At 37.9% G+C, this 26,208-nt stretch overlaps 2 protein-coding genes across 8 annotated transcripts in view; one reads left to right on the top strand and one right to left on the bottom strand.

The window, feature by feature from the left end:
* The window catches only part of LOC137249929 (serine-rich adhesin for platelets-like), a 363,239-nt gene that overhangs the window by 311,143 nt on the left and 25,888 nt on the right, over positions 1-26,208 (top strand). For 4 of the 7 annotated variants that reach the window (XM_067782042.1, XM_067782028.1, XM_067782020.1 and 1 more), the window contains 3 exons: positions 2,263-3,000; positions 3,467-5,002; positions 8,630-8,869. The exons of 1 other annotated variant lie outside the window; for it this stretch is intronic. In XM_067782042.1, coding sequence (XP_067638143.1) covers positions 2,988-3,000; positions 3,467-5,002; positions 8,630-8,869 — 1,789 coding nt within the window. In that variant the 5' untranslated portion in view covers positions 2,263-2,987. The remainder of the gene's footprint in view (positions 1-2,262; positions 3,001-3,466; positions 5,003-8,629; positions 8,870-26,208) is intronic. 2 more of the 7 variants (XM_067782048.1, XM_067782054.1) reach the window with 2 other exon arrangements.
* Nasp (Nuclear autoantigenic sperm protein) overlaps positions 20,602-26,208 on the bottom strand; it is a 38,973-nt gene continuing 33,366 nt past the window's right edge. Inside the window, exons 4-6 of the mRNA XM_067782084.1 lie at positions 23,398-23,557; positions 22,998-23,278; positions 20,602-21,548 (exon numbers count right to left, since the gene is read on the bottom strand). Coding sequence (XP_067638185.1) covers positions 21,306-21,548; positions 22,998-23,278; positions 23,398-23,557 — 684 coding nt within the window. The 3' untranslated portion in view covers positions 20,602-21,305. The remainder of the gene's footprint in view (positions 21,549-22,997; positions 23,279-23,397; positions 23,558-26,208) is intronic.

The raw sequence follows: 26,208 nt of genomic DNA, 5'->3' as shown, positions 1-26,208 counted from the left end.
CTAAGTAAGGACAAAATATGAAGGCAATAATCGTTTACCGCAATGCTGTCAATTGTGAACGGTTGGATAGGTCTTGTCTGCATTCCGTGTCTCAGCATGGAATAACTAACACACTACCATGTCGTTATTTGGATGGTTGGAGAGACCTTATCTGCGAACCGTGCATATAATTTAACATTTTGATTATTTATTTCCTTCTTTTGCGATGGAAAGGCCTGGTTTTCCAGCCACGCAATTAGGTATCAACTGCATGTGTTCACTTGATTTTTTAATGTTATTATTGTGTTAAGTATATGAACGAATTATAAATATTTATCATTTATATTGTAAACGCAAACTTCTACTCTTCGCACCTAGTATACATATATATTTATGTACAGCAGGGCACAGCAAAATAGCAGAGGCAACTTTTATTAAATTTTGACAATTAAATTAAGTAAAAACTACCATAAATTTTGTAAATGAAACTATGCAAACCAATATTAAAAAATTTCGAAAAAATTCGAAAACTTGAGAAAATTTTACGAAAATTTTAAACTTTTTATTTGAACTTCTCTGAATTTTTTGATTATGCAGTTTTGTTTTTATTATTTATTTATTATTATTAAATTCTTCTTTTTTTTAATATTTTAAGAAAATTGTTTGATGAATTTTGTAAATGAATCTATGCAAACCAATTTCAAAAACGTTTTCGAAAAAATTCGAAAACTCGAAAAAAATTGTGAACTTTGTAGTTGAACTTCTCTGAACTTTTGTAAGTGTGCAGTTTTTTAAGCAAATCAATTTTTAGTTAAAGAAAGTACAATTCAAAGGTCTCTCAAAATTTTAAAAGTTTTTCAAAGAGCTTTTCTGTTTTTCTTCCATACAAAAAGAAATTGTTTCACACTTTGTATAGATGAAAATCTCAAACAAGCTTCCAAAAAAAAAAATTGTCAAAAACCAATGCCAATTTTTACGGACCTGTAACTTATATTTTTTCAGACTGAAACTGATTGGGCTATAGAACTGTATACTAAAAAAAATCAAAAAAAAACAAAAAATTTTAATTAATTAAACATCGAAAATAAAAAAGAAATTTGATAGAATCTGCCACTGTTATTTTTTTGTTCGCTGCTGTATAAATTAAAAACACTTTGCACGCAGTCTGCCGTTTCCATTTATACTTTTTACTTACGTATATGTACTTATACAGAACGTCGGCTTAGATTGTAAATCTATGAAGTAAAATTAAAACATTTAAAATGACAGGTAGAAAGTTATTCGAATTTGGAAACAAATATATAGCTACTATAGGAGTTTACTGAAAATGTGCACTAAAGTTAAACTTTTCCCAATTTCACACAGAAACTTAATAGAATCAAAATTTTCTTTAATGAAATATTTAAGTTTTCCTTTTCAGTCAGGACCCAAAACAATATTACGTTTTGACGAAAAATAGTTAACGGGGACAGCATCCAATTCTTCCTTACCTAACCAAATATGTCCCATTTTTGAAAAAGCCATATTATTTTTTGCTGCAATGCAGCGAATATAAAATTTTAAAATCTTTTGGTGGTTTTCATATTTTTGTATACTTTATGCTGGGTGCGAGTTCGCCTAAATTTTAGGTACCTAAACTAATATTCCACTGGAACTTTCCAGCACTGCAATAATTTAGGAAAAAGCTGGCAAAACTGTGCGAGTTGATTTGATCATCGCTCTATGATCTATGATTTACTTAAATTCAATGGACAAGAGCCATTTATTTGCATATACAATATTGAAAAATCAATATTTTTGTTTTTGAAATTTGACATTTGAATTTAGGTTGAAAAGTATGCTCACAAAAATTCGAAATTTTTGTTTTGCACTGCATTTCCGACAGCTTTCAGTGATTTAGGTTTTCTGTCTATTTAGATAGAAATTTAGGTCAACTCGCACACAGCCTTAGATCGAAAAGTATTCTGAAAAAATCTAATTTTTTCATTTAAACTGCTTTACCGACTCTTTCTAGTGATTTTGTTTTTTTCTCAATTAATGTAGAAAACTTAACTAATTATTTCATTAACCCTCTGTGTAAAATTTGTATTAGCAGGTTTATACGTTCAGCTGACGATATGTTTGCTTTTTAATTTTTCTCTAAACGTTGCACGATTTAAAATATCTAGTTTATCTATTTTTGAATTTGTGTTCACTTGTGTTAAATGAGTCAATTATTTACAAAAAAGATTCACAAATCACTAACTTCAAGTTGTCTATTTTTTTTTCTCTCTATCTTTTTAGCTTCACGCTAAGCAACAAAATCATATAAATAGCGAACGCAACTAATAGCTGTAGTTGAAGAGCTTTAACTAAAAAAAATATAACACACGTACACATACATCAGCATAAGCACACGCACACGCATATAAAACGTACAAATAAATGTAAAACACACACATAGAGCATTGAAATTTATATAGAAAAAAACATAAAAAAATTAAAGAGCTATACTAACTTAAAGCACACAAAAGGTATTCAAAAATATTGTAGCACACTTTTAGGCGCACAAACTAGTTTTGCACAAAGTTACTAGTGCTCTTTCAAAATTTGGCACCTGTCAAGCTCATCTGAAGCTAATTTTTCCTAACACATTCGTTATTTGAATAAGCACAAAGCACAAAAATTAATTTCAAAATTAATAAAATACATCAAAGTCACACAGAAGCACCGCCGTCAGCAGCGGCGGTGAATGCAGCTGCTGATCTCAACTTTCTCTATCACCCCGACCAAGACGGCAAAGACGCCCAACGATTTTCAAAACATAATACAACAACTAAAATAACTGATACATCTACAAAGCCAACAACAACTGCAACAACAACAAAAATTACGGCAACCGCCGGTCTAAAAAATATGAGCCTAAATAAAATTAAAAAACGTGACACAGACTTATGACTGGTAAAGACGCGTGGTGGTGGGAGTTTAGGGATCGGTAGCAGTGGAAGTCGTTATAAAGTAACGGCACGATGTGTACCCGAGGTAAGCATAACCTCACCGACGACTGATGGATTCTATCATGAATTACAGCCGCCGCCATCTTCAACTTCATCAACACCAACGACGCCATCATCACAATCACAAGCAACATCTTATGCACATGTACAACAGCAACAACAACAACAGCATAAACTCACCAATCATCAGTCATATGAACAGCTGTCACAAAAATTAACACCTACAACACCACAAACACAACCAAAATCACAACAACAAAAGCACGAATTGCATCATAAACAACAACAAAAGCTAAATAAGAAAACAAAAAGTAAAGCAAGTCACAACAGTAACAATAAAAGTAATAGTAACGGTCACTGTTACACCAACTACAATTACAACAATATCAACAACAATAGCAACAACCAGTGTCATACTAGTCACAGTAGTAGTAATAATATTAAATCATATCTGCTGGGACAAAAACACACTAACAACATTTCTTCATCAGGAGCTACACTGGTGGAAGAGGAAGACTTCAACGAATTGACAGCAGTACCTACAGCAACAATTGTGATAGCAACAAATGCCAATGGCGGTAAAGTACGTGTGAGTGCACATACAACAACTACAGCCAACGGAAGCGCCAGCAAAAGGAGAACGGGTCGGCAGCTTCCTGCACCCCTAAAGCTAACCAGCAGCACTTCAACATCAAGTCCGATAACGCCAACGAAAAGTTTATTTGAACTTACACAACATTACACCACAGCACCAACAAACGCTGGTGTATTAACCACGCAAGCTAGTGAGGAGAGCCAGCCCCCTGAACTAACACCGCTAACAGAGGCGTTTAATAAAAGCCATAGTCCAACAACGCCAACTTCTTCTTCGCATACGAATACCGTAAGCTCAACACAGCGTTCAAATAGCACAGCAATCGCCAACTCTATATCACCAACCGCTAGCATTGGTGGGGTAGTCGCAACACAATTTGGTGGCGGCTTAACGCCAGCCGCCAACTCAACAGCCACAATTGGCGTTGCCAACGCGCCGAGCAACTACGGTCAACAGTCAAGCGTGCCCGCTGCGCCAACGGTACCGCCACCTACATTCGTTCCTGCAGCAGCGACCGCCGCTACCACCACCACTTACAGTCACAATTCGAAAACGACACGTTCCTGGCCAGTGATCTATCGCAATCCGCATCATTACGATTACGAAGCGCTTTACGTGCAAACAAAACCAACAGCACTTGGTGTCGGCCACCATTATCATCAGCAACCAGCAAATCATTATCAATTGGGTAGTGCTGCTTTCAAGCAAAATTGCTATTCAAATCAATTTGCACAATCTATTTTGTATAATTCGAGCAATGAAGACTTGAGCGCCATCAATGAGCACGTCGGCAGCGCGTTTGTGGGGTTCAATGGTGTTGGTAGCGGTGGTGCGCCCGGTGGCAACACCACCTTTGGTAACGCACTCAACAATTACAACAATAATACGAACAGCAATAATACACAACAAACGACTTGTTACTACTTTACGCCAAGTCGGCACAATAGCATTTATGAACACCCGTCGTCGGTGGTGCACAACACACAAACACTTCAATTTGATCCTACAGCGGCAACGACTGCAGCAACCGCAGCAGCTGTTGAGAATTTGAGACGTAGTAATAGCATACTGTTGCGTAATAGTAACTGCGCTAAGGCGCTGAACCAAAGTGGTGGTACCGATGGTTTAGGCGGTGGTGTTGATCTTGGCACACCCACATCATTGAATTCGGGTATGGATATGGGTAGTAATGCGGATGCTTCGGCATGTTGTGCTAACTGTTGTATGGGACCACCACCGGTGTTATTTCTATTTGTGACATTACTTATGACTACAAGTGCAACAGCAATGCTCTGCGCTGCAATCATGACTGATCATTGGGAACATGTGACGTGGGATCGTAATAGTTTGGATCGCTATACAAATCGTTCGGGAATGCAGTTGGAGTGGATGTTAAATGAAAAGGTGGCAATGTTGAAACCTGACAAAAAGGGTGAGTAAACGACAAGCACTGAAACAGACATACACTTAACGCCACACGTAGCAAGCTAATTTCACTAATAAGTTTACGAAGCCAAGGTCTTCACTTAAAGTTATTTTTTGAGCTTATCCAAGATCACGCAGATCATTAAATCGATCCATTAAATAAGTTAAGTTGGGAATGTGTTCCTGAGCATCCAGTCATTTGAGTCGACTTTTTTGCAATCCTGAGCATCAGCAGAGAAATGATGAATCGACACTATTCTTACTCATCCTGGCAGCTTTTGCAGAAGGAGCTAGTTTAAACATCAGTAGATAACCCAGTGGTGGTCGGACGAAGCTGTCCACCTGGTTTACATATATCTATTTCGGCACCTTCCCTATCCATCTCGTGAAGAAGTAAATTTCCTTCAATATGGCAGCAATTAGACGCCCAGTAGAGGAAGAGACGCCCTATTGAGCCAGCAAGGCTCGACACCTCCCTACAGTTTTGGGTTTCATCAAGCCAACTAGTTGTGAGCAAAGATCGTGACATTGATTTCTGGGACTGTTCTGTCCTGTAGAATCCTAGCTGATCTTTCTACTGCATAGACCTTCGCGAGGAAGGCACTGCAAGAGTCGAGCAGTCTGTAAGACTGACTGATCGGCAGATGAGTAGACTATAATCTATCCGCAGTTGCCCTTTCCATGTTTGAGTCGATAAGCCGTATTAGACGGCAGATTAATTTGGAGCCCGTTAAATCGTACTCCTGCCAAGCAATTTATTATTGTAGCGTGTCCTTGATCGCCTGATTTCCACTTCTTGCATTCTCTCAACCCAAGAGCCCATTCGGCCAAATTCTACTCGATCACATGCAGGGGCAACAAGCAATTATGGCATTATACCCTTTCTGAGGTGCGCTACTCACTGCACTCTCACATCTTCTTTTGTTTAGCACATTGCACCAGACTAGAGCACAATACGTTAGCATCGGTCGAAGGACGTGTTGTACATGCATCCAATGATATACGGCGACATTGCTCATTCTTCCCAAAGGCCGCTTCGCAGGTATAATACGCTGTCAAAAATGAAATCGAGAACTATGACTTCAGAAGAAACTTCCGGTTGTACCAGATTCGAAAGAAAAGAAACTTTTTTTGTAGTGAACAGGACCTGCACAGCTTTTTTTGGATGCATCTCAACCCATTGTTTTACCCATTACAAAATCCCGCACAGCTTCGCTTCCATGAGTTCACAAAATGGCGGAAGGATCAGTACCTATACCTCGTCGGCGTATGCGACTACCCTAGTTCCTTTTGCTCGGAAGGTTTCCAGGATATCTTTAGGGTTATCGCAAGTGAGGTCAGGCAACCAAAGCCACTCTCCATTGCACCACAGTGAAGCTTCGATGGCCGCTTGGTTATTTGTGTAGCTTTTTAATTCTCCGGATGTATGTCAGCATCAGTTTGGGAGACCAGACGGATGGTGTTTTCGGGGCTCCGCTGATGTACTGGGAATCAGTATCTATCAGTATCCTTTTTTAATAGTATTTGCCAATGTCAGTGCATTTCACTAAGCCAACAGCTCACAATAAAGTATCGACTTGACTACCATATCGTAATCAATGAATAAGCCTTGGTGAAGGGTCTTAATAGACATATGCTTTACATTGTGTTTAATGGACAGCTTCCTTTCCAGTAAAATTCCTTTATACTTAACTTTATACTTAACCCTAACAGAAAGTATCAAACGTAATCCTACAATCAGGGCAAACCTAAGTGCAGGCACCTTATACCTCCTCATTATAAGATCTAACTCCGTGTTGCAGGACTCGGCCCACTTATTTACCTAATCCAGTGAGCCCTGCAGAACACAGCGCAAGGTGCCTAAATATTTACCTCTGACCGGCCAGCAAGGTCAGCTGCGTAGCCACTAGCGTCGGGCCCACCTGGTTCTCATTTGCTAGAGCAAACCAAAGTAGAAGAGGCAGCACAATCCTTCACCTCGTGCCGTTATATATTTTGCATTCAAGTTCGCCATGGTGCCATTAAGAATCCTAAATCTGCTTGGTTCAGTTAATTCGCGTTCACCCGCAATGGATGTACTACGTTGTGGTGAGGCAATCCGGCCGAGGTCGAGTCTCCCTCGCGGCTGCACAGGCTACCGAGGAAATTATTTTCTGGTGTGCAATCACACGCAAGGAGCTTACTTACTTACTTAATTGGCGCCTAACCGTTTAAACGGTTATGGCCCTCCAACAAGGCGCACCAGTCGCGCTTTCTCTGCGCCAACCGGCGCCAATTGGTCACACCAAGAGAGTTTAAATCGCTTTCTACGTGGTCTTTGCAGCGGAGTGGGGCGCCCTCTACCTCTGCTTCCATAGGCGGATTCAGATAGAAACACTTTCGCCAAGAAAGCGTCATCTTTCATTCGCATAACATGCCCTAGCCAGCGCAGCCGCTTCGTTTTAATTCGCTGGACTAAGTTGATGCCTGCGTATGGCTCGTGCAGCTCATGTTGTTGTTGTAACGATAAGGTTACTCCCCGAAGGCTTTGGGGAATGTTATCGATGTGATGGTACTTTGCCGGATACAGATCCGATACGCTCCGGTAACACAGCTCCATTAAGGTGCTAGCCCGACCATCTCGGGACCGATTTATATGGCCATATTACACCTTCAGGCCATCCCTCCCTCCCCACCACCAAGTTCCATTAGGAGCTTGAGGTCGCCAGAGCCTCGTCTGTTAGCGAAACGGGATTCGCCGCTCGAAGGTGAGGTTGACAATTGGGTTTGGAGAAGCTATACATTGCGCTGGCAACCTGAAAAGGTTGCGCTACACAACCCCTTGAATCTGGTATTTTAGTCGCCTCTTACGACAGGCATACCTCCACTCATCGTTAAAAATTCTTCGGTACTCGCCATCGCCAACGTGTAGAGGTCTATAAATCTTTCGAACACTCCCACAGCCGCTTCATCTGATGTTGTCATGGTCCATGCTTCTGCACCATATAGCAGGACGGGAACCATAAGTGACTTGTAGAATATGATTTTCGTTTGCCGAGAGAGGCCTTTACTTTTCCATTGCCTACCTAGTCCAAAGTAGCATTTATTGGCAAGAGTTATTCTTCGCTGGACGCAGGGAGATCAGTGCTCATATTAATGTCTATTGTTGTGGTTCTAACCGAAGGACAATCACCGAAGGTTTAGGGAAGTGTAACAGATGTGAACATTCCTCTGCTGGAAATGAATCCGGTGCGCTCCAGTACTGGCACCTTCAGGTACTTGTCCGACTGCCTCCGGAAGAACTTGTTTACCTCTCGAACCTTCGACTCTGTGGCGCCTCTTACGACAGTCATTCTTACCCCTTGTATATTCCAATCTTTTAACCGATTGTGGTATCCATACCATGTCGTCTTTTATTACGGACTCAGACTTCGTCTTCCTTACTGTATTTTTGTATCCCAGTTAATTTCAGTTGAACTGTATCCACGTCAAATAAGGATTCGCGTGGACTCTAAATATTTATCGGGTTTCGCTTTATTCTCTACGTAATAAAAATAAGCACGACTTAAAAACACTGTTTCTATTATTATTACTACTACTACTATTTCCTTGTTATTACTTAACTCGAACTTTCTCTTTCATGGACTAATTACAGCGGAATACCGCTTTCGACGCGAAGCGGTCTTTCTGGTACCAATGCATGGTGGCATTTGGACGTTATGCATAGATTTGCCGATGCAAGAACTACAAGAACTGCGACGTCATCCAAAATTTCCACGCAGTGCACCGCCCTGTGTCAACTATTTGGCTGGATCTATGGAGAATGCGCGTGGTGAAGAGCAACGCAACGATTGGCAACATAGTGAGTCACAGACCTCATTGCAGCCCCATTTAAGTACGTATGGTACAATCTAGGTGTATTTACATTTTAATGCGCTCATTATAAAATACGAAACAATCGCACAAAATTAAGAAAAACAAGTAAGGAAGGCTAAGTTCGGGTGTAACCGAACATTACATACTCAGTTGAGAGCTATGGAGACAAAATAAGGAAAATCACCATGTAGGAAAATGAACCTAGGGTAACCTTGGAATGTGGTTGTATGACATGTGTATCAAATGGAAGGTATTAAAGAGTATTTTAAGAGAGAGTAGGCCATAGTTCTATGGATGGACGCCATTTAGGGATATCGCCATAAAGGTGGACCAGGGCTGACTCTAGAATGTGTTTGTACGATATGGGTATCAAATGAAAGGTGATAATGAGTATTTTAAAAGGGAATGGGCTTTAGTTCTATAGGTGAACGCCTTTTCGAGAAATCCCCATAAAGGTGGACCAGGGGTGACTCTAGAATATGTTTGTACGATATGGGTATCAAATGAAAGCTGTTAATGAGTATTTTGAAAAGGAGTGATCCTTAGTTCCCTAGGTGGACGCCGTTTCGAGATATCGCCATAAAGGTGGACCAGGGGTGTCTCTAGTTGTACGATATGGGAATCAAATGAAAGGTGTTACTGAGCGTTTTAAGAGGGAGTGGGCATTAGGTCTATAGGTGGACGCCTTTTCGAGATATCGCCATTAGGGTGGGCCAGGGGTGACTCTAGAATGTTTGTACGATATGGGTATCAAACGAAAGGTGTTACTGATCATTTTAAGAGGAAGTGGGCATTAGGTCTATAGGTGGACGCCTTTTCGAGATATCGCCATTAGGGTGGGCCAGGGGTGACTCTGGAATGTGTTTGTACGATATGGGTATCAAATGAAAGGTGGTAATGAGTATTTTAAGAGGGAGTGGGCACTAGGTTTATAGGTGGACGCCTTTTCGAGATATCGCCATTAGGGTGGGCCAGGGGTGACTCTAGAATGTGTTTGTACGATATGGGTATCAAACGAAAGGTGTTACTGAGCATTTTAAGAGGGAGTGGGCATTAGGTCCATAGGTGGACGCCTTTTCGAGATATCGCCATTAGGGTGGGCCAGGGGTGACTCTGGAATGTGTTTGTACGATATGGGTATCAAATGAAAGGTGGTAATGAGTATTTTAAGAGGGAGTGGGCACTAGGTTTATAGGTGGACGCCTTTTCGAGATATCGCCATTAGGGTGGGCCAGGGGTGACCCTAGAATGTTTGTACAATATGGGTATCAAACGAAAGGTGTTACTGAGCATTTTAAGAGAAAGTGGGCATTAGGTCTATAGGTGGGCGCCTTTTCGAGATATCGCCATTAGGGTGGGCCAGGGTGACTCTAGAATGTGTTTGTACGATATGGGTATCAAATGAAAGGTGGTAATGAGTATTTTAAAAGGGAGTAATCCTCAGTTCTATAGGTGGACGCCTTTTCGAGATATCGCCATAAAGGTTGACCAAGGGTGACTCTAGAATGTTTGTACGATATGCGTATCAAACGAAAGGTGTTACTGAGCATTTTAAGAGGGAGTGGGCATTAGGTCTATAGGTGGACGCCTTTTCGAGATATCGCCATTAGGATGGGCCAGGGGTGACTCTAGAATGTTTGTACGATATGGGTATCAAACGAAAGGTGTTACTGAGCATTTTAAGAGGGAGTGGGCATTAGGTCTATAGGTGGACGCCTTTTCGAGATATCGCCATTAGGGTGGGCCAGGGGTGACTGTAGAATGTTTGTACGATATGGGTATCAAAGGAAAGGTGTTACTGGGCATTTTAAGAGGGAGTGGACATTAGGTCTATAGGTGGACGCCTTTTCGAGATATCGCCATTAGGGTGGGCCAGGGGTGACTCTAGAATGTTTTTACGATATGGGTATCAAACGAAAGGTGTTACTGAGCATTTTAAGAGGGAGTGGGCATTAGGTCTATAGGTGCACGCCTTTTCGAGATATCGCCATTAGCGTGGGCCAGGGTTGACTCTAGAATGTGTTTGTACGATATGGATATCAAATTAAAGGTATTAATGAGGGTTTTAAAAGCGAGTGGCCCTTAGATGTATATGTGAAGGCGTTCTCGCGATATCGACCAAATGTGGATCAGGTGATCCAGAAAATCATCTGTCGGGTACTGCTAATTTATTTATATATTCAATAACACTAACAGTATTCCTGCCAAGATTCCAAGGGCTGTTGATTTCGCCTTGTAGAACTTTTTCATTTTCTTCTACTTAATATGGTAGGTGTCACACCCATTTTACAAAGTTTTTTCCAAAGTTATATTTTGCGTCAATAAACCAATCAAGTTGCCATGTTTCATCCCTTTTTTCGTATTTGGTATAGAATTATGGCATTTATTAAATTTTTCGTAATTTTCGATATCGATAAAGTGGGCGTGGTTTTGGTCGGATTTCGGCCATTTTTTATACCAAGATAAAGTGAGTTCAGATAAGTACGTGGGCTAAGTTTAGTAAAGATATATCGGTTTTTGCTCAAGTTATTGTGTTAACGGCCGAGCGGAAGGACAGAGGGTGGACTGTGTATAAAAACTGGGCGTGGCTTCCACCGATTTTGCCCATTTTCACAGAGAACAGTTAACGTCATAGAATCTATGCTCCTACCAAATTTCAAAAGGATTGGTAAATTTTTGTTCGACTTATGGCATTAAAAGTATTCTAGACACACTAAATGAAAATGGGCGGAGCCACGCCCATTTTGAAATTTTCTTTTATTTTTGTATTTTGTTGCATCATATCATTACTGGAGTTGAATTTTGACTTAATTTACTTATATACAGTAAAGATATTAAATTTTTTGTTAAAATTTGAATTTAAAAAAAATTTTTTTTAAAAAGTGTGCGTGTTCTTCATCCAATTTTGCTAATTTTTATTTAGCACATATATAATAATAGTAGTAACGTTCCTGCCAAATTTCATGATGATATCTTCAACGACTGCCAACTTACAGCTTGCAAAACTTTTAAATTACCTTCTTGTAAAAGTGGGCGGTGCCACGCCCATTGTCCAAAATCTTACTAATTTTCTATTCTGCGTCATAACGTCAACCCATCTACCAAGTTTCATCGCTTTAACCGCCTTTGGCAATGAATTATCGCATTTTTTCGGTTTTTCGAAATTTTCGATATCGAAAAAGTGGGCGTGGTTATAGTCCGATATCGTTCATTTTAAATAGCGATCTGAGATGAGTGCTCAGGAACCTACACACCAAATTTCATCAAGATACCTCAAAATTTACTCAAGTTATCGTGTTAACGGACGGACGGACGGACGGACATGGCTCAATCCAATTATTTTTGGATCCTGATTATTTTGATATATGGAAGTCTATATCTATCTCGATTCCTTTATATATGTACAACCAACCGTTATCCAATCAAACTTAATATACTCTGTGAGCTCTGCTCAACTGAGTATAAAAAGATGTTTTTCAAGGGGGTTTAATTGGTGACACATGCACACGCACACCTTACTCTGTCCCCCCTATTGCGAGTGTCGATCGGAATAGAATCGACAATTTGTCGATTCCATTTTTTGCATTTAATATTATTATTATACAAATTAATCGCCAAATCTTTGGACCATTATAAACAGTTATTTTATACAAGACAGATTTTGCTATTTTTTCAACTTTTCGATGTATATAACATAATTTGTATACATTATAAAGATAATCGATTATCGCTCAGCGGTCGATTATCTACTGCAATCGACACTCGCAATAGGGGGGTATATCTCTCTCTCTTTATCTCTCTCTCACTTACAGGGAGCAATAACAATGCAAGATAGATGCTTCTAGTAACTTAAGGGCCAATTAATGGTGACTTGTAACCATAAAACCATAACCAGATAAAACAGCTGATCGAACCTACCTTATGATGGTGCCATACCGTAACGTTAACGCCATAACCATACCATAGCCAACCAATTGGTTTTTGGTTTCTCGCCATATCCATAACCTAAATATATTTGAGTTGGTGAATTTAATAACTTTTTGTAGATTTTATTCATTGTTTTGGATACGTTATGACAAAGAATCTTATTTTTTGTGGAATATATTTGTAATTTTTTGCGTTTTCTTCATTTTTATAAAATTTTCATAATTTTTAGGTTAAGGCACCATTAATCGATCATATTGGAGATGGTTATGGATGTGGTTACGACTATGGTGTTAGCGTTAAGGAAGTTTAATTGGCCCTTTAATTAAACTTGAATCTCTAATATTGAGTTCAAATCTCGCTCATTAGGAATTTCATGTCACGAAGTTAACGCTCAGAAACTTTTTGTCATAAATACTAAACCCTTTAGGGGGGTGAATAGCGAATTTGTGTCAAAAATTTTAAAATATGCATATGTAGTCGTTTTATTTAAGGCAGACTGAACGGGCTGTCATAGCTATAAATATAATTAAAAAGATTAGTATCAAACGAACTACGTAGCAAGCAGGCCCGTTGTTGTTGTTGTTGTAGCAATGTTTCGCCCCACCTAATAGCTGCGACCGATCACAAATTGTCATCAATATCCTCTAACGGGAGTCCAAGGAAACTTGCTGTTTCGACAGGGGTGGACCATAATGAAAGGGGTGTTAGAGGCGTTGGTTCCACATTACAATTAAAGAGATGGTTGGTGTCATGTGGGGACACATTGCAAGCGGGGCATACATTTCGTATGTCGGGGTTGATTCTGGATATGTAAGAGTTTAACCTGTTACAGTATCCAGAACGAAGTTGAGCCAGAGTGACTCACGTTTCCCTGGGGAGTATGCGTTCCTCTTCAGCATTTTTTGGGTACTGTTCCCCGAGTACTAGATTCACCGGGCAATTCCCGGCATAAAGGTCCGACGCCTGTTTGTGGAGCTCACCAATGATCTGCTTGTGTTTTTTTGCTTCATACGGCTGAGTTCTTAGGTGCCGTATTTCCTCAAAATGCTTACGGAGATGACTCCTTAAGTCCCTAGGCGGTGCTGGCTCATCAATCAGATTTCTGTTGGGATGCCCAGGTTTCTGGGTATTCAACAGGAACTGTTTGGTTAGCATCTCATTTCTCTCCTAGATGGGGAGTATTCTCGCCTCATTATGTAGATGGTGTTCTGGGGACATAAGAAGCCAGCCCGTGGCGTTTCTGAGCGCAGTATTTTGGCAGGCCTGTAGCTTCTTCCAGTGGGTAGTTTTTAGGCTTGGCGACCATATAGAGTACGCGTAACACACAAACGGCTGGCCAATTGCTTTGTATGTGGTAATGAGCGTTTCTTTGTCTTTTCCCCAAGTACTGCCAGCAAGGGATTTGAGGATTTTATTACGGCTCTGGATTTTCGGAACAATTGCGGCTGCGTGCTCACCAAAATGTAGATCCTGATCAAACGTCAGACCCAAGATTTTGGGGTGTAGGACAGTCGGTAGCGTAGTGCCATCGACGTGGATGTTCAAAATGGTCGACATTTGGGACGTCCAAGTTGTAAATAGGGTCGCGGATGATTTAGCCGGTGATAATGCCAGGTTTCGCGAGGCGAAAAAACTGGAGAGATCAGGGAGGTAGCCGTTTATTCTGTTGCAAAGCTCATCGATCTTTGGGCCCGGGCCTGTGGCCTTTATTGTGCAGTCATCGGCATAAGAAACGATAGTAACTCCTTCTGGTGGCGAATGTAGTTTTGATATGTAAAAATTAAACAAAAGTGGGGATAGGACAACACCCTGAGGCACCCCTTGTTTAATTCTTCTTGGCTTTGATATTTCATTTCTGAATTGCACCGATGCCTGCCGACCATCCAGATAATTTGCGGTCCACCTTTTAAGATATGGGGGAAGGGTAGACCCTTCCAAGTCTTGCAGTAACGTGCCATGGTTGACCGTATCAAAAGCTTTTGATAGGTCTAGCGCTACGAGTACTGTTCTATGGTGGATCTTCTGATTTAGACCACAATTTATTTTGGTGCTAATGGCATTTAGCGCGGTGGTGGTGCTATGGAGTTTTCTAAAGCCATGCTGATGACAGGCTAGCTGCAAATTGGCTTTGAAGTGGGGGAACAAAATGGCTCCAAGCGTCTTGGCTACTGGCGATAGGAGAGATATCGGGCGATATGACTCTCCTATGTTAGCTGGTTTCCCAGGCTTTAGTAGCGGGACCACCTTGGCCATTTTCCATTTTTCGGGTATGACCAAGGTGGAAAGAGGCAGTTTGAAGACATGTGCTAAATATTTCAAAATCTCTTTCCCTAGGCTTTTAAGCATCGGCATGGCTATGCCGTCTGGGCCCACTGCTTTGGATGGTTTAGCATGACCGATGGCATCCTCAACCTCTTTGGCGGTGATGGTAATTGATGACGCGCTGAACTTATATTTACGTGCGCGTCTGTTGGCCCTCCGTCTATTTTTGTCGACAGTAGAATGCATTATGTATTGTCGGCAGAAAGCGCTCGCGCATTTTTCGCATCCGACAGCACTTTGTCGCCAAAGACGATGGAAACTTTGTCATTGTGCCTAGACGGATTCGATAGGGGCTTTACAGGGGACCAAAGTTACCTACACCGGCAGAGAGGTTACAACCGCTTAGGTGCTCCTCCCATTTCGCCCGCCTGTGTTCATCCACAAGCAATCTGATGCGTTGGTTTATGTTCCTTATTTGGGGGTCGCCGGGATCGAGCTGTGTTGTTGTTGTTGTTGTTGTTGTAGCGATTAGGTTACTCCCCGAAGGCTTTGGGGAGTGTTATCGATGTGATGGTCCTTTGTCGGATACAGATCCGATACGCTCCGCTAACACAGCACCAATAAGGTGCTGGCCCGACCATCTCGGGAACGATTTATATGGCCACATTAAACCTTCAGGCCATTCCTCCCTCCCCACCCCCAAGTTCCATGAGGAGCTTGGGGTCGCCAAAGCCTCGTCTGTTAGTGAAACGGGATTCGCCGCTCGAAGGTGAGGTTGACAATTAGGTTGGAGAAGCTATATATTGCGCTACACAACCCCTTGAATCCACCGATCGAGCTGTCTTATAAGGTCACGTTCTCTCGCTAAACTTGCGGCCTCTGCCGGGAAGTGGGGCCGAATTTCGGGAATTCTACCGGCGGGAATGAAACGAGCCGAGGCGGATTCAATAACCTTGCAGAAAGCACGCTCCCCTTGGCGGGCATCAGTTGGGATAGGGAGGGCAGCAAAGCGGTTGTCTGTATAGGATTTTTATTCGTCTCACTTTCCTTTTTTAAAGTTAATTAAAGTGCGTTTTTCTGCGACGATGAAGCCGGCGGGATGCTCGAACGAAATAAGTATAGGCAGGTGGTCGGATGCCAATGTTACCATAGGCTGCCAGTTGACGCAGTTTACGAGTTCTGCGCTCACGATTGTTATATCCGGCGAACTGTGACAGCTTCCTACCATACGTGTGGGGGCGTCACCGTTTATAGTGCAGAACGTCGTTTCTTCTATTTGATTCGCTAACATCTCACCCATACTGTCCACCCGCAAGTTTGAATGCCATAGATCGTGATAAGCATTGAAATCACCTAAGATAATGCGATTGTTTCCAGTGAGTACGCCGCTGATATCAGGGCGGTATCCACTAGGGCAACTGGTGACAGGAGGGATGTAGATATTGATGATTTCTAGATTTGCATCGCCCGACCGGACAGATAATCCTTGACGTTCTAAGACACTGTCCCTTTCGTCGATGCCGGGATCAAATATATGATATTGCATAGTGTGGTGTATGATAAACGCGAGGCCGCCTCCATTTCCGCTCTCGCGATATTTTCTGTGGACATTATACCCAGAACAGGTCAGTATTGCAGATCTTGCTGTGAGTTTAGTCTCTTGAATCGCAGCAATGCGGATGTCGTGCCACTTCATGAAGTCGACTATCTCCGTGATCTTCCCAGTTAATCCATTACAGTTTAAGTGCAAAATTCTGAAGTGCATAGGGGGAGACTTCGTCACTCTGGGAGTGCGCTAAGGCGCAGACTACGGGACGTCCTAGGACGTGAACAGCAAGGAGCCACAAAAGATTTATAGAAGTTACGTGGACGTCTGGTTTTGGGGTCTAGCCCAGAACAACCTGTCCGATGCAACCATCCCTTACACGAGACACACTGACAAGAGTATGACCGTCCTAAAAAGATTATTTTCCGGCAGATGCAGCAAAACCATTTCTCAGGACCGGGGTCAGGACCAGGATTGGGTTCGATACCTTCCCGGAGCAAGAGAATATGGAGCAGTCCCGCTGCAAGAAGCTGATGGGAGGATGACAACTTGTGGCAGGGACGCAACAAATTAAATGGGGTTACGCAATTTAATGTGTAAGCAGGCCCGTCGTTTCTTTCCATTGTGGATAAAACAAGTGTAATATCTTATCCGTCAACTGCCTGAGAGGATGTTCAAGATGGCTACTTTTTAACGTTTTGACAGGATGTTCAAATTGGCGGCATGTAGAGCCGGCCATTGTAAAGGTACTATGGGGCCGGCTATCTTCAGCGGTTGATGGAATGAGAGCACGATAGTCAATTAAAAATCAGGTGTTGTTGTTGTTGTTGTAGCAGTGGTGTCGGTTCTATTTGTAATTTTGACGCCTATGCAGAAGTTGTCACACTTGTCCTAACCATAATGGTCGTTTCTTTTCTGCGCATATTTTTTATCAGCCTGATTCCAAATAAAAAAATCCTTGCGATTTTTGTTCCATCTCTCATTCTTCTTATTCTAAATAAAAAATCCATGTGATTGTAAGGAAGATTTCGTAGCAATTTTAAAGGAATTTTTTCACTAGTTATATTGAAGCGAACGTAGCGAAATAGTTTAAGTTAATTGTTTCTTTAAGGAAAAAACAATAATTTCTACTAAAACACATTAGTATTCTACCTCAATACTTTTTATTTTATGTCGAAAAGTATATAAATAAACAACAGTTAGTTCTCTTAGTAAATTTGATGCAAAACCATCTAGATATTGCGTACGATTTTTTTAAAGGAACGAAAGAAGACTTGAACACAGCATGGTCGCCAGATAATGCTTTGCTGAATAGAAGAAGGCAATCAATTCCTATTCCCCAGTTATTGTTCGCTCTAGGAGAAAAGAAAGAAAACTCCACGAGAACAAAATTCCGAGAGAATATTTAGAATTGGGCTGCATATGTATAGATTCGCACAAATGAGCGACTGTCGTGCTCGCTTTTTAGTTCGTTTATTTTTAATTTCGTTATTGCAATAGAATGTGGTTGTGAAAAACTCTGCATTTCAAAACCATCTGGGATCACTATTTCCGAATCATTTCGCGATGAATTTTGTGATAATTTCGGTTCCACTTTTATTAAATAATTGCCGTATTGATTTGTTTTGAGATCATTCCAGCGGCTCGTTTCACAAAAATACGAATCTTGTAATACAAGTGAATTTGTTCTGACAAATTTTTGTTCGCAGAAGAACTTAACTTGTATTACAAGAGTTGTATGTTTTATGAAATGGGCCCCAGAATTATCTTCTTGATATTTTCCGGAATGATTTCGGGTCTATCTTCGAAACAATGGTTGTTTTTTCTATTATTTCAAATTGATCTTCACGAATAAAGGTAACTTTTTCTATACTCAGCTGAGCAGAGCTCACAGACTATATTAACTTTGTTCGCATAACGGTAATCCGTAACGGCATAAACTAATGAAGATAGATATAGACTTCTATAAATCAAAATGATCTGGGCGAAAAAAGAAATTCATTTAGCCATGTCCGTCCGTCCGTCCGTAAACACGATAACTTGAGTAAATTTTGAGGTAACTTAATGAAATTTGGTATATAAGTTCCTGAGCACTCTCGCTATTTAAAATGAACGAAATCGGACAATAACCACGCCCACTTTTTCGATATCGAAAATTTCGAAAAACAGAAAAAGTGCGACAATTCATTACCAAAGACGGATAAAGCGTTGAACCTTGGTAGGAGGGTTGACCTTATGATGCAAAATAGAAAATTAGTAAAATTTTGGACAATGGGCGTGGCACCGCCCACTTTTAAAAGAAGGCACATTTTGGTCGATATCTCGAAAACGCCTTCAAATATACAACTAAGGGCCACTCGCTTTTAAAACCCTCATTAATACCTTTAATTTGATACCCATATCGTACAAACACATTACAGAGTCACCCTTGGTCCACCGTTATGGCGATATCGCGAAAAGGCGTCCACCTATAGAACTAAGGCCCACTCCCTTTTAAAATACTTATTAACACCTTTCATTTGATACCCATGTCATACAAACACATTCTAGAGTCCTAGGTTCACTTTCCTACATGGCGAATTTCCCTTATTTTGTCTCCAAAGCTCTAAGCTGAGTATGTAATGTTCGATTACACCCGAACTTAGCCTTCCTTACTTGTTTTAAAGAAGTTTTATTTGCTTGATTTATAAATTATTTCGCTTGTTATTCGAATAATAAATCCGTATCTCAACGAAGTCATTAATAAAGTCGAACCTCAGGAGGCCAGATAAAAAGGTTGTAATTGAAATATGCAATTTTTTCCAGAAGAGATATGAACTAAATTAAGTCTACTTTCTTTTCACAATTCGTAAACGACTCACAATAATAAACTATACTATAGAAGACACATGAATCTATATTCTAGTTTATCAATTTGTGACTTTTGCGAATAGGAAATAAATAAAGTTAAACTCGAAGCGGCTTTGTCCAAAAAAATAATTTTTTCAGTCACAACGTTTTTATTCTCCTCAGATATGACTTCGCTTAGATACGGCCTTATTAACAGATTATCTGAGATACGTTCTGCTTAACTGAACTTTTAAGTTACGACCTTTATATTAGGATAAGTTGAAATACGAAAAGAAATACTCGTTTCGTTTCCTTCATATTTAAATGAGTAGACTGAGTTTTTGAAAACAATTTTCAATTGGAAAATTATAAAAACCATGGTTCAACTAAATGGTTAGCCCATCTCTACAGCAATAACATACCTTTGTTCAGATTGTCAAAATTGGCGTGTTGGTAATAGGCGAATGTAATGGAGAGAAACTTTCCAATCCTGCTTGTTTTGGGAAAATAATGCGCTAAATTGAATACATTTACTAAAAAATTAACTTAAAAGTGATGTGAAACTATTTTTTTTATAAAAAATTGACCACCACGTCAGTAAATAATTGTCAATGTGTTGGTTGCATTTTGCGTTTTCCGTCGCCGTTTGACAATTCCTATACCAGTGAAATGAAAAAAATGCAATCAGCTGATGAGACAAGCCAACCATATAATTGAGCCATGATAAAAATATACACATATTTATCGAAAGTTTATTTAGAAAAAATTATGCATGAATAAACAAACTTTGAATAATTGTCTTAAGATAAATATTCATTCGAAAAATTATCTAAATGAAATTTTATTAGAATAATGTCCAAACCTCTTCGGGACTTTTTCAACATAATGAACTTGTTTCGCCACTATTTCGTGGCCACATTTCGGGACTATAACGTTTCGGGATTACTCTCCGCATCATTTCGGGCTTATCTCAGCATCATTTCGAAATTATTTTCAGGATCACTTCAGGACTATTTCAGAACGGATTCCTGATTACTTTGCAGTAATTTCAGAAATGTATTTGAGAATCATTTCGAGTCTAATTCGTTTGTTCGATATAGCTTGGGGCCTACTTCGTATGATTTCGGGATTATTTACGGCTTCATTTCGGCACTATTTCATTTTGAATTTTTAGTAAAACGATGCGATTTTATGCTGATTACGAATACTAATTATATATTTCTGTGTTGTCTAACTTACAAGTAATTTTTTTATGTGTTTTTTTAAGTATGATTGAATACGAAAAAAATGCAAATAAAAATCTAAATTCAAAAACAATACAGATGTTGCATGACAACTTTAAATAGTTTGAATAATATATGTATGTATTAAATTTATGTTCATATGCTTACATCTATCGACAAAAATAGCGCTTGTTGCAGTGGAAAAGCAATCGTAAAATCAAAAAAAAAAAAAAAAAAATCCAAGTGAATAGCAAAATAACAACCATTAAATTTCTTTAAATTTAAAGTAAAAAACAAAAAAACAAAAAAAGTTTTGGCAGGATTAATTCGATTGTTGCATGCAAAAGTTTAGATAAAATGTGCAGTAAAAGCAAAGTAAGACAATCGTACTAGTCAAATAGCAAAGGCGACAGTTGTAACCACTATAAGTTTACAAAAAAAAAAAACTTAAAACGTATTTTCCGCAACGCAATTTTTGCATTCTCTCCACTTTTAGTTCCCTTTTTCTAGCTTATCTAATGGGCGCGCACGCTCAATTACACCATCACCTTAAACTATGCAAATCAAGAATGTGACAATTACACAGCAGAATTTCAAAAAAAAAAAAAAAAAAAAAAATACCCATATTCGAAACGCACAAAAATGCAATAAAGGCAGCTGAAATGCAGTTAAACAGCCGGCCGTTTAGCTGGTGATGCTGTCGAATCGGCTTCACATTCCTGTTCGTCGGGTTTTTTACGCTTAATCAAATGTGAAATATCTGTAGGTTTTGCTGCAGAGCTATCAGCTGAGGATGAAGCGCCAACTGCTGCTTTTGCTGATGAGGACGATGAAGCTTCAGCATCATTTTTATGCTCTGCATTATTTGGTTTTATGTAACTATCCAATGCAGCGCGCACCTCGGCCATGTTCTGCAAACAAAAAAATAAAAAGATAAAATTTAGTAAAGTTTTAAACATTAGTTGTTAAAAAAAAAAATAAAAAAAAAATAAATAATGTAGTTGTTGTATTCTTCTGATAATTAACACCATACGACAGAACCGCCCTTTCCTAATTATTTGACCAAAACAACATTTTTTTAATAGATTTATCCGTTAGCAACAAAAACATATATATTGGATTTCGAAGTTCGAAATTGGACCTTTGGTCTTTAACCGATACCGTTTTTCCATTTTTTCTAGAAATATTTTCTGCTATAAGTAAAATATGTGTACCCAATTTTATTACGATCCGTTAATTTTTCTTCGAGTTATGGCGGTGCCACACCCATTTTCAAAAATTTTAGTGTTTTCCAATTTAATGTTATATACTGCAATTTAAAAAGTAAAATTCTATCGATACAAAGGTCTTTTTCGCTAAGATATAGCTTATTATATAATTTATTTATTTTTAAAAATCTTTTATATAAAAGTGGGCGTGGTCTTTAACCGATCTTGTCCATTTTTTCTAGAAATATTTCCTGCTATAAGGAAAATTTGTGACCAAATTTTATTACGATCCGTTAATTTTTCTTCGAGTTATGGTTCCCGAAACATAGAAAATTGCTTAGTCATAAAAGGGGCGGTGCTACGCCATTTTTTAAATTTTAAGTTTTTCCTATTTATTGTTATACATCCACTTGGGAAATGAAATACCATTGATATAAAACTCTTTTTTGCAAAGATATAGCTTATTTGATTCGTCCACGACCCTTTTAAAAATCTTGTATATAAAAGTGGGCGTGGTCCTTACCGATTTCGTTAATTTTTCTTCACCGCATTCCTTATAGTAAAGGTAACCTCTCTGCCGAATTTGTTACGATAGGTTTAACGATTTCTGATTTATGATTAATAATATTTGTAAAATTGATTTTATCGAAAGTGGGCGGTGCCACTTTTATCAAGTCTCAATATCTGTCCACCTGTCAAATTTCAACATTCTAGGTGTATTATTTACTAAATAATCAGGTTTTTTGTGTGTTTCCAAAATGTTATATATATAAAAAGTGGGCGTGGCTATCATCCGATCTCGCTCATTTTCAATACCAATCTATTCTGGCTCCAGATAAGCTCGTGTATCAAATTTGGTGAAGATATCTCAATATTTACTCAAGTTATCGTGTTAACGGACGGACGGACGGACATGGCTCAATCAAATTTTTTTTCGATACTGATGATTTTGATATCTGGAAGTCTATCTATCTCGATTCCTTTATACCTGTACAACCAACCGTTATCCAATCAAAGTTAATATACTCTGTTTGCAAAGCACGCTGAGTATAAAAATGTGTTGTTCCAATACACAGAAAAAGTCATTTTGTCGTATAGTGTAATTTCATACATATTTATATTGAATGCTTGCAAATTTCAATTTATATTGACCTGTGCTTGAGTGTCCTCGATTTCAGAAATTTTTGCCCAAATCTCTTGTTTCGTTTCCTCCATATCTTGTATATTATTCTTTTGTTTTTCACTCAACTCCTCTTCGCCTTCCTGTAGGTCTTTTATTTCAGCATCAATCAATGTGCAGGCATCTTTAAGCGATTCGGCGCCCTCCTTGTTTAACTGTTGCATAAGATATGTCAGGCCGATTTTGTAATGTATTTCTGCCATTGCGCGACGGTAATTTGTAGGCAATTCTCTGTAAATTTTCAGTGCTCTCACTGTGTATGTGTGTGTGTCAAAGAGAGAGAGCGGAAATTTATAATTTACACCAAGTTCATTGTTAAAATGTATGAATGTATGTGGACAAATATATTTGCTAGTGCATTTTTGTATTTACCATAATCCTCACGTGCTGCTTCGGGCAAGTTGTTTTCGAATTCAATATTAGCCAATTCTGTTTGCACCTCAGCCAAATTAGGTAGACCATTTGTGCCTTGACGTAAAAATATTTTGGCAGCCAGCTCAAGGATTTCCCAAGCCAATTGTAGGTTCGAGGCCTGAGTATAAATGAAATACAAAAAGGAGTGAGAACATTTTAAGTTTTATGTATTAGGCTTAAACATGGCAAAGAAATAAATTGGAACAATCAGCAATGTTCATAAAATCGTGTGATTTAAAATGGCTTTTTTGGAAGTCCATTCCACTACATTAAATATGTAATTTGTTTAAACTATTTCAAATTTATTCATATTTTGATTTCTTGATCGTTTTTAATTTAATAGTCTTTTAAATTTTTAATATTTATACGATTTCCTTTTTTTTATTCTTATATTTTATTTTTTTTTTACGTTAAATTTTTTTTATTTATATTTATTTGTATTTTTTATTTATTTCAAACTTTGTCCATTTTTTATCAATTTAATAAATTTTTTGCATGTTTTTTGTTATTTTTTATTTTTTGTTTAAAAGTTTTTTAAATTTTTATACTAGTACTTAAGATACTTATATTTGTGTTTTATTGGTATGTTTTATTTTTATATTTTTTTTTATTTTTTTTGTATTTTTATTATACATTTTTTTATATATATTTATTTATATTCATATATTTATTTTTATTTGCCTTTTAGTTTTTATTTATGTATTTTTTTTAATAAATTCAATTTTTTATTAATATATTTTTTATTTTTTAATAATTTTATTTTAACTTTTTATTTTCATGTTTATTATTTTATTTTTGTTTAAGTTTCTTAAATTTTGAATTCTTATACCTTTTACGTTCAGGTTTATCGTTATATATATTTTTTTATCTATATATTTTTATATTTCTTTTTCTTTTGTTACTTTTGCAATAAAATGCTCTTGACGATGACTTCGAAATGCATTTGAAATATCAAAAAAAAACTAAAACAAAGTATTGTAAAGGGTTTAAATTATTCTTTGGCGTTTAAATCATATATTAAACTCTAATAACATAATTTATTTTTATTTTTTTTTATTTTTTTTGCTGTTTATGAATTTTTGTATTTTATTTCACTTTTATAAAAAAATTTTTTCATTGTTTGCTGTGTATTTTTTTATAGTTTTTTATATTAACATATATTTTTTCTTTCTATTTACTTGTTAACCTGTTTTATTTTTTAATTTATTTTCAATTTTATCTTCAAACGTTCAGAAACGTGGTGCTTTTCAACAAATTTTTTTAAATTTGTTCTTAAGTTGCATAATAATTATAATTTTTATTGATTTTTTTTTTCAATTTTATTTTTTTATTCTATGAAATTTTTATTGTATTATATTAAATGTTTGTTTAAGTTTTTTTATTATTTTTTTTTTAATTCTATAATTTTTTCCCATGTTTTCTTTATCACTAATACACATTTTTCTCTTTGTTTTTAATTTTTATAATGTTTATTTCCTACGCGTTTCTTTTCTAGTTCTTATAATTTTTTCTAACTGATCTTTCGTATAATATTTCACTGGTAATTGTTCTATTTTTTTTTCTTTATTGCACTGTTAATCACCCCTATTCTGCATTTCGATTACGTTCCCGTTCTACGCTCCGCTTTAATCGAAGTTGGGTATTCTGCACTACGACGGAATCGTAACGAGAAGAGGAAGAGCAAATGATTTTTCGAAATCAGCTGTTTGTACGGAATGCGTGAACATTGGAACAAAATAAATTAAAGAAAATTTGTAAAAAAATACTGAAAAACGTTTATATATTATTATCCACGCCATTTTGTACAAAAAAAAGCAATAGAATATATTGCCGCAGTGTTATATTTTTTTGAGTGAAGTGTTTTCATAATTATATGTGTGTTTTTGTCGTTCTTTTGGCCAATACCCTGCCGTGGCCACCAAGTTTTGTTAAAACGGATTCCTGCACGAATATAGTTGACATTTTCTGAATTTTATGGATGCTAATTTCATTGCACTGGCCTAAACTACTTTATGAAGATTTATTTATTCTTTCCGCAAGGATTGTTTACGTTTTCGCTTCACCTTCCTCTACTCCGACAGCTTGCTTTGGCATATAACTGAACTCAACGAATAGACACAAATTATAACTGTCTATTATATTGGAATCAATACCCACGGCATTATTTGTGGAGTTGGAAAGCAACGCATACGAAAATGGCCAGGCGAGAATTGAAAGGCAAATATTGCGAGATTTGTGTAATCCGTTTGAGATGAGTGACGAATTGTAAGAAATCGAACTTAAAAGTGGTAAAGTTTAATGACTTATTTTCTTATTGGGGTTCAAAAAAAAACTTTCGACTTAATAAGGATGCTTTCAAGTATGTGTTAGATACTTTTGCGGGCCAAATACGTCCAAGGACTTCGAGATCGACATGTTTTTGACCTGGAAACATATAAAAAATAGTCATCATCAAGCCTTTTACGTTTTTTAGCAAGTTTTACTTACATTTTTGTTAAAATTTTGTTATAAATTAATAAAAAAATAAAAACAAAATATTTTTCCGCCAACAAATTTCCAACTTAGATAAACGAAACTACGATCGAAATGCAGAATACACAAAATCGAACGATTCGAATTTGGATCGAAAGAGATTGGAACACAGAATACCAATATTGCCAAATCGAAAAAATTCCAATTCAAGTCGAAATGCAGAATAGGGCTGAATCTTTTTTATATTTATTTATTTCTTTCTCAATTTTCCTCCTTTTTTGCTCGAATTTTCACATT

This window comes from Eurosta solidaginis, chromosome 1, assembly GCF_040869045.1.
Source record: "Eurosta solidaginis isolate ZX-2024a chromosome 1, ASM4086904v1, whole genome shotgun sequence".
NCBI lineage: Eukaryota > Metazoa > Arthropoda > Insecta > Diptera > Tephritidae > Eurosta > Eurosta solidaginis.
This window is presented reverse-complemented; position numbering and strand designations above follow the sequence as displayed.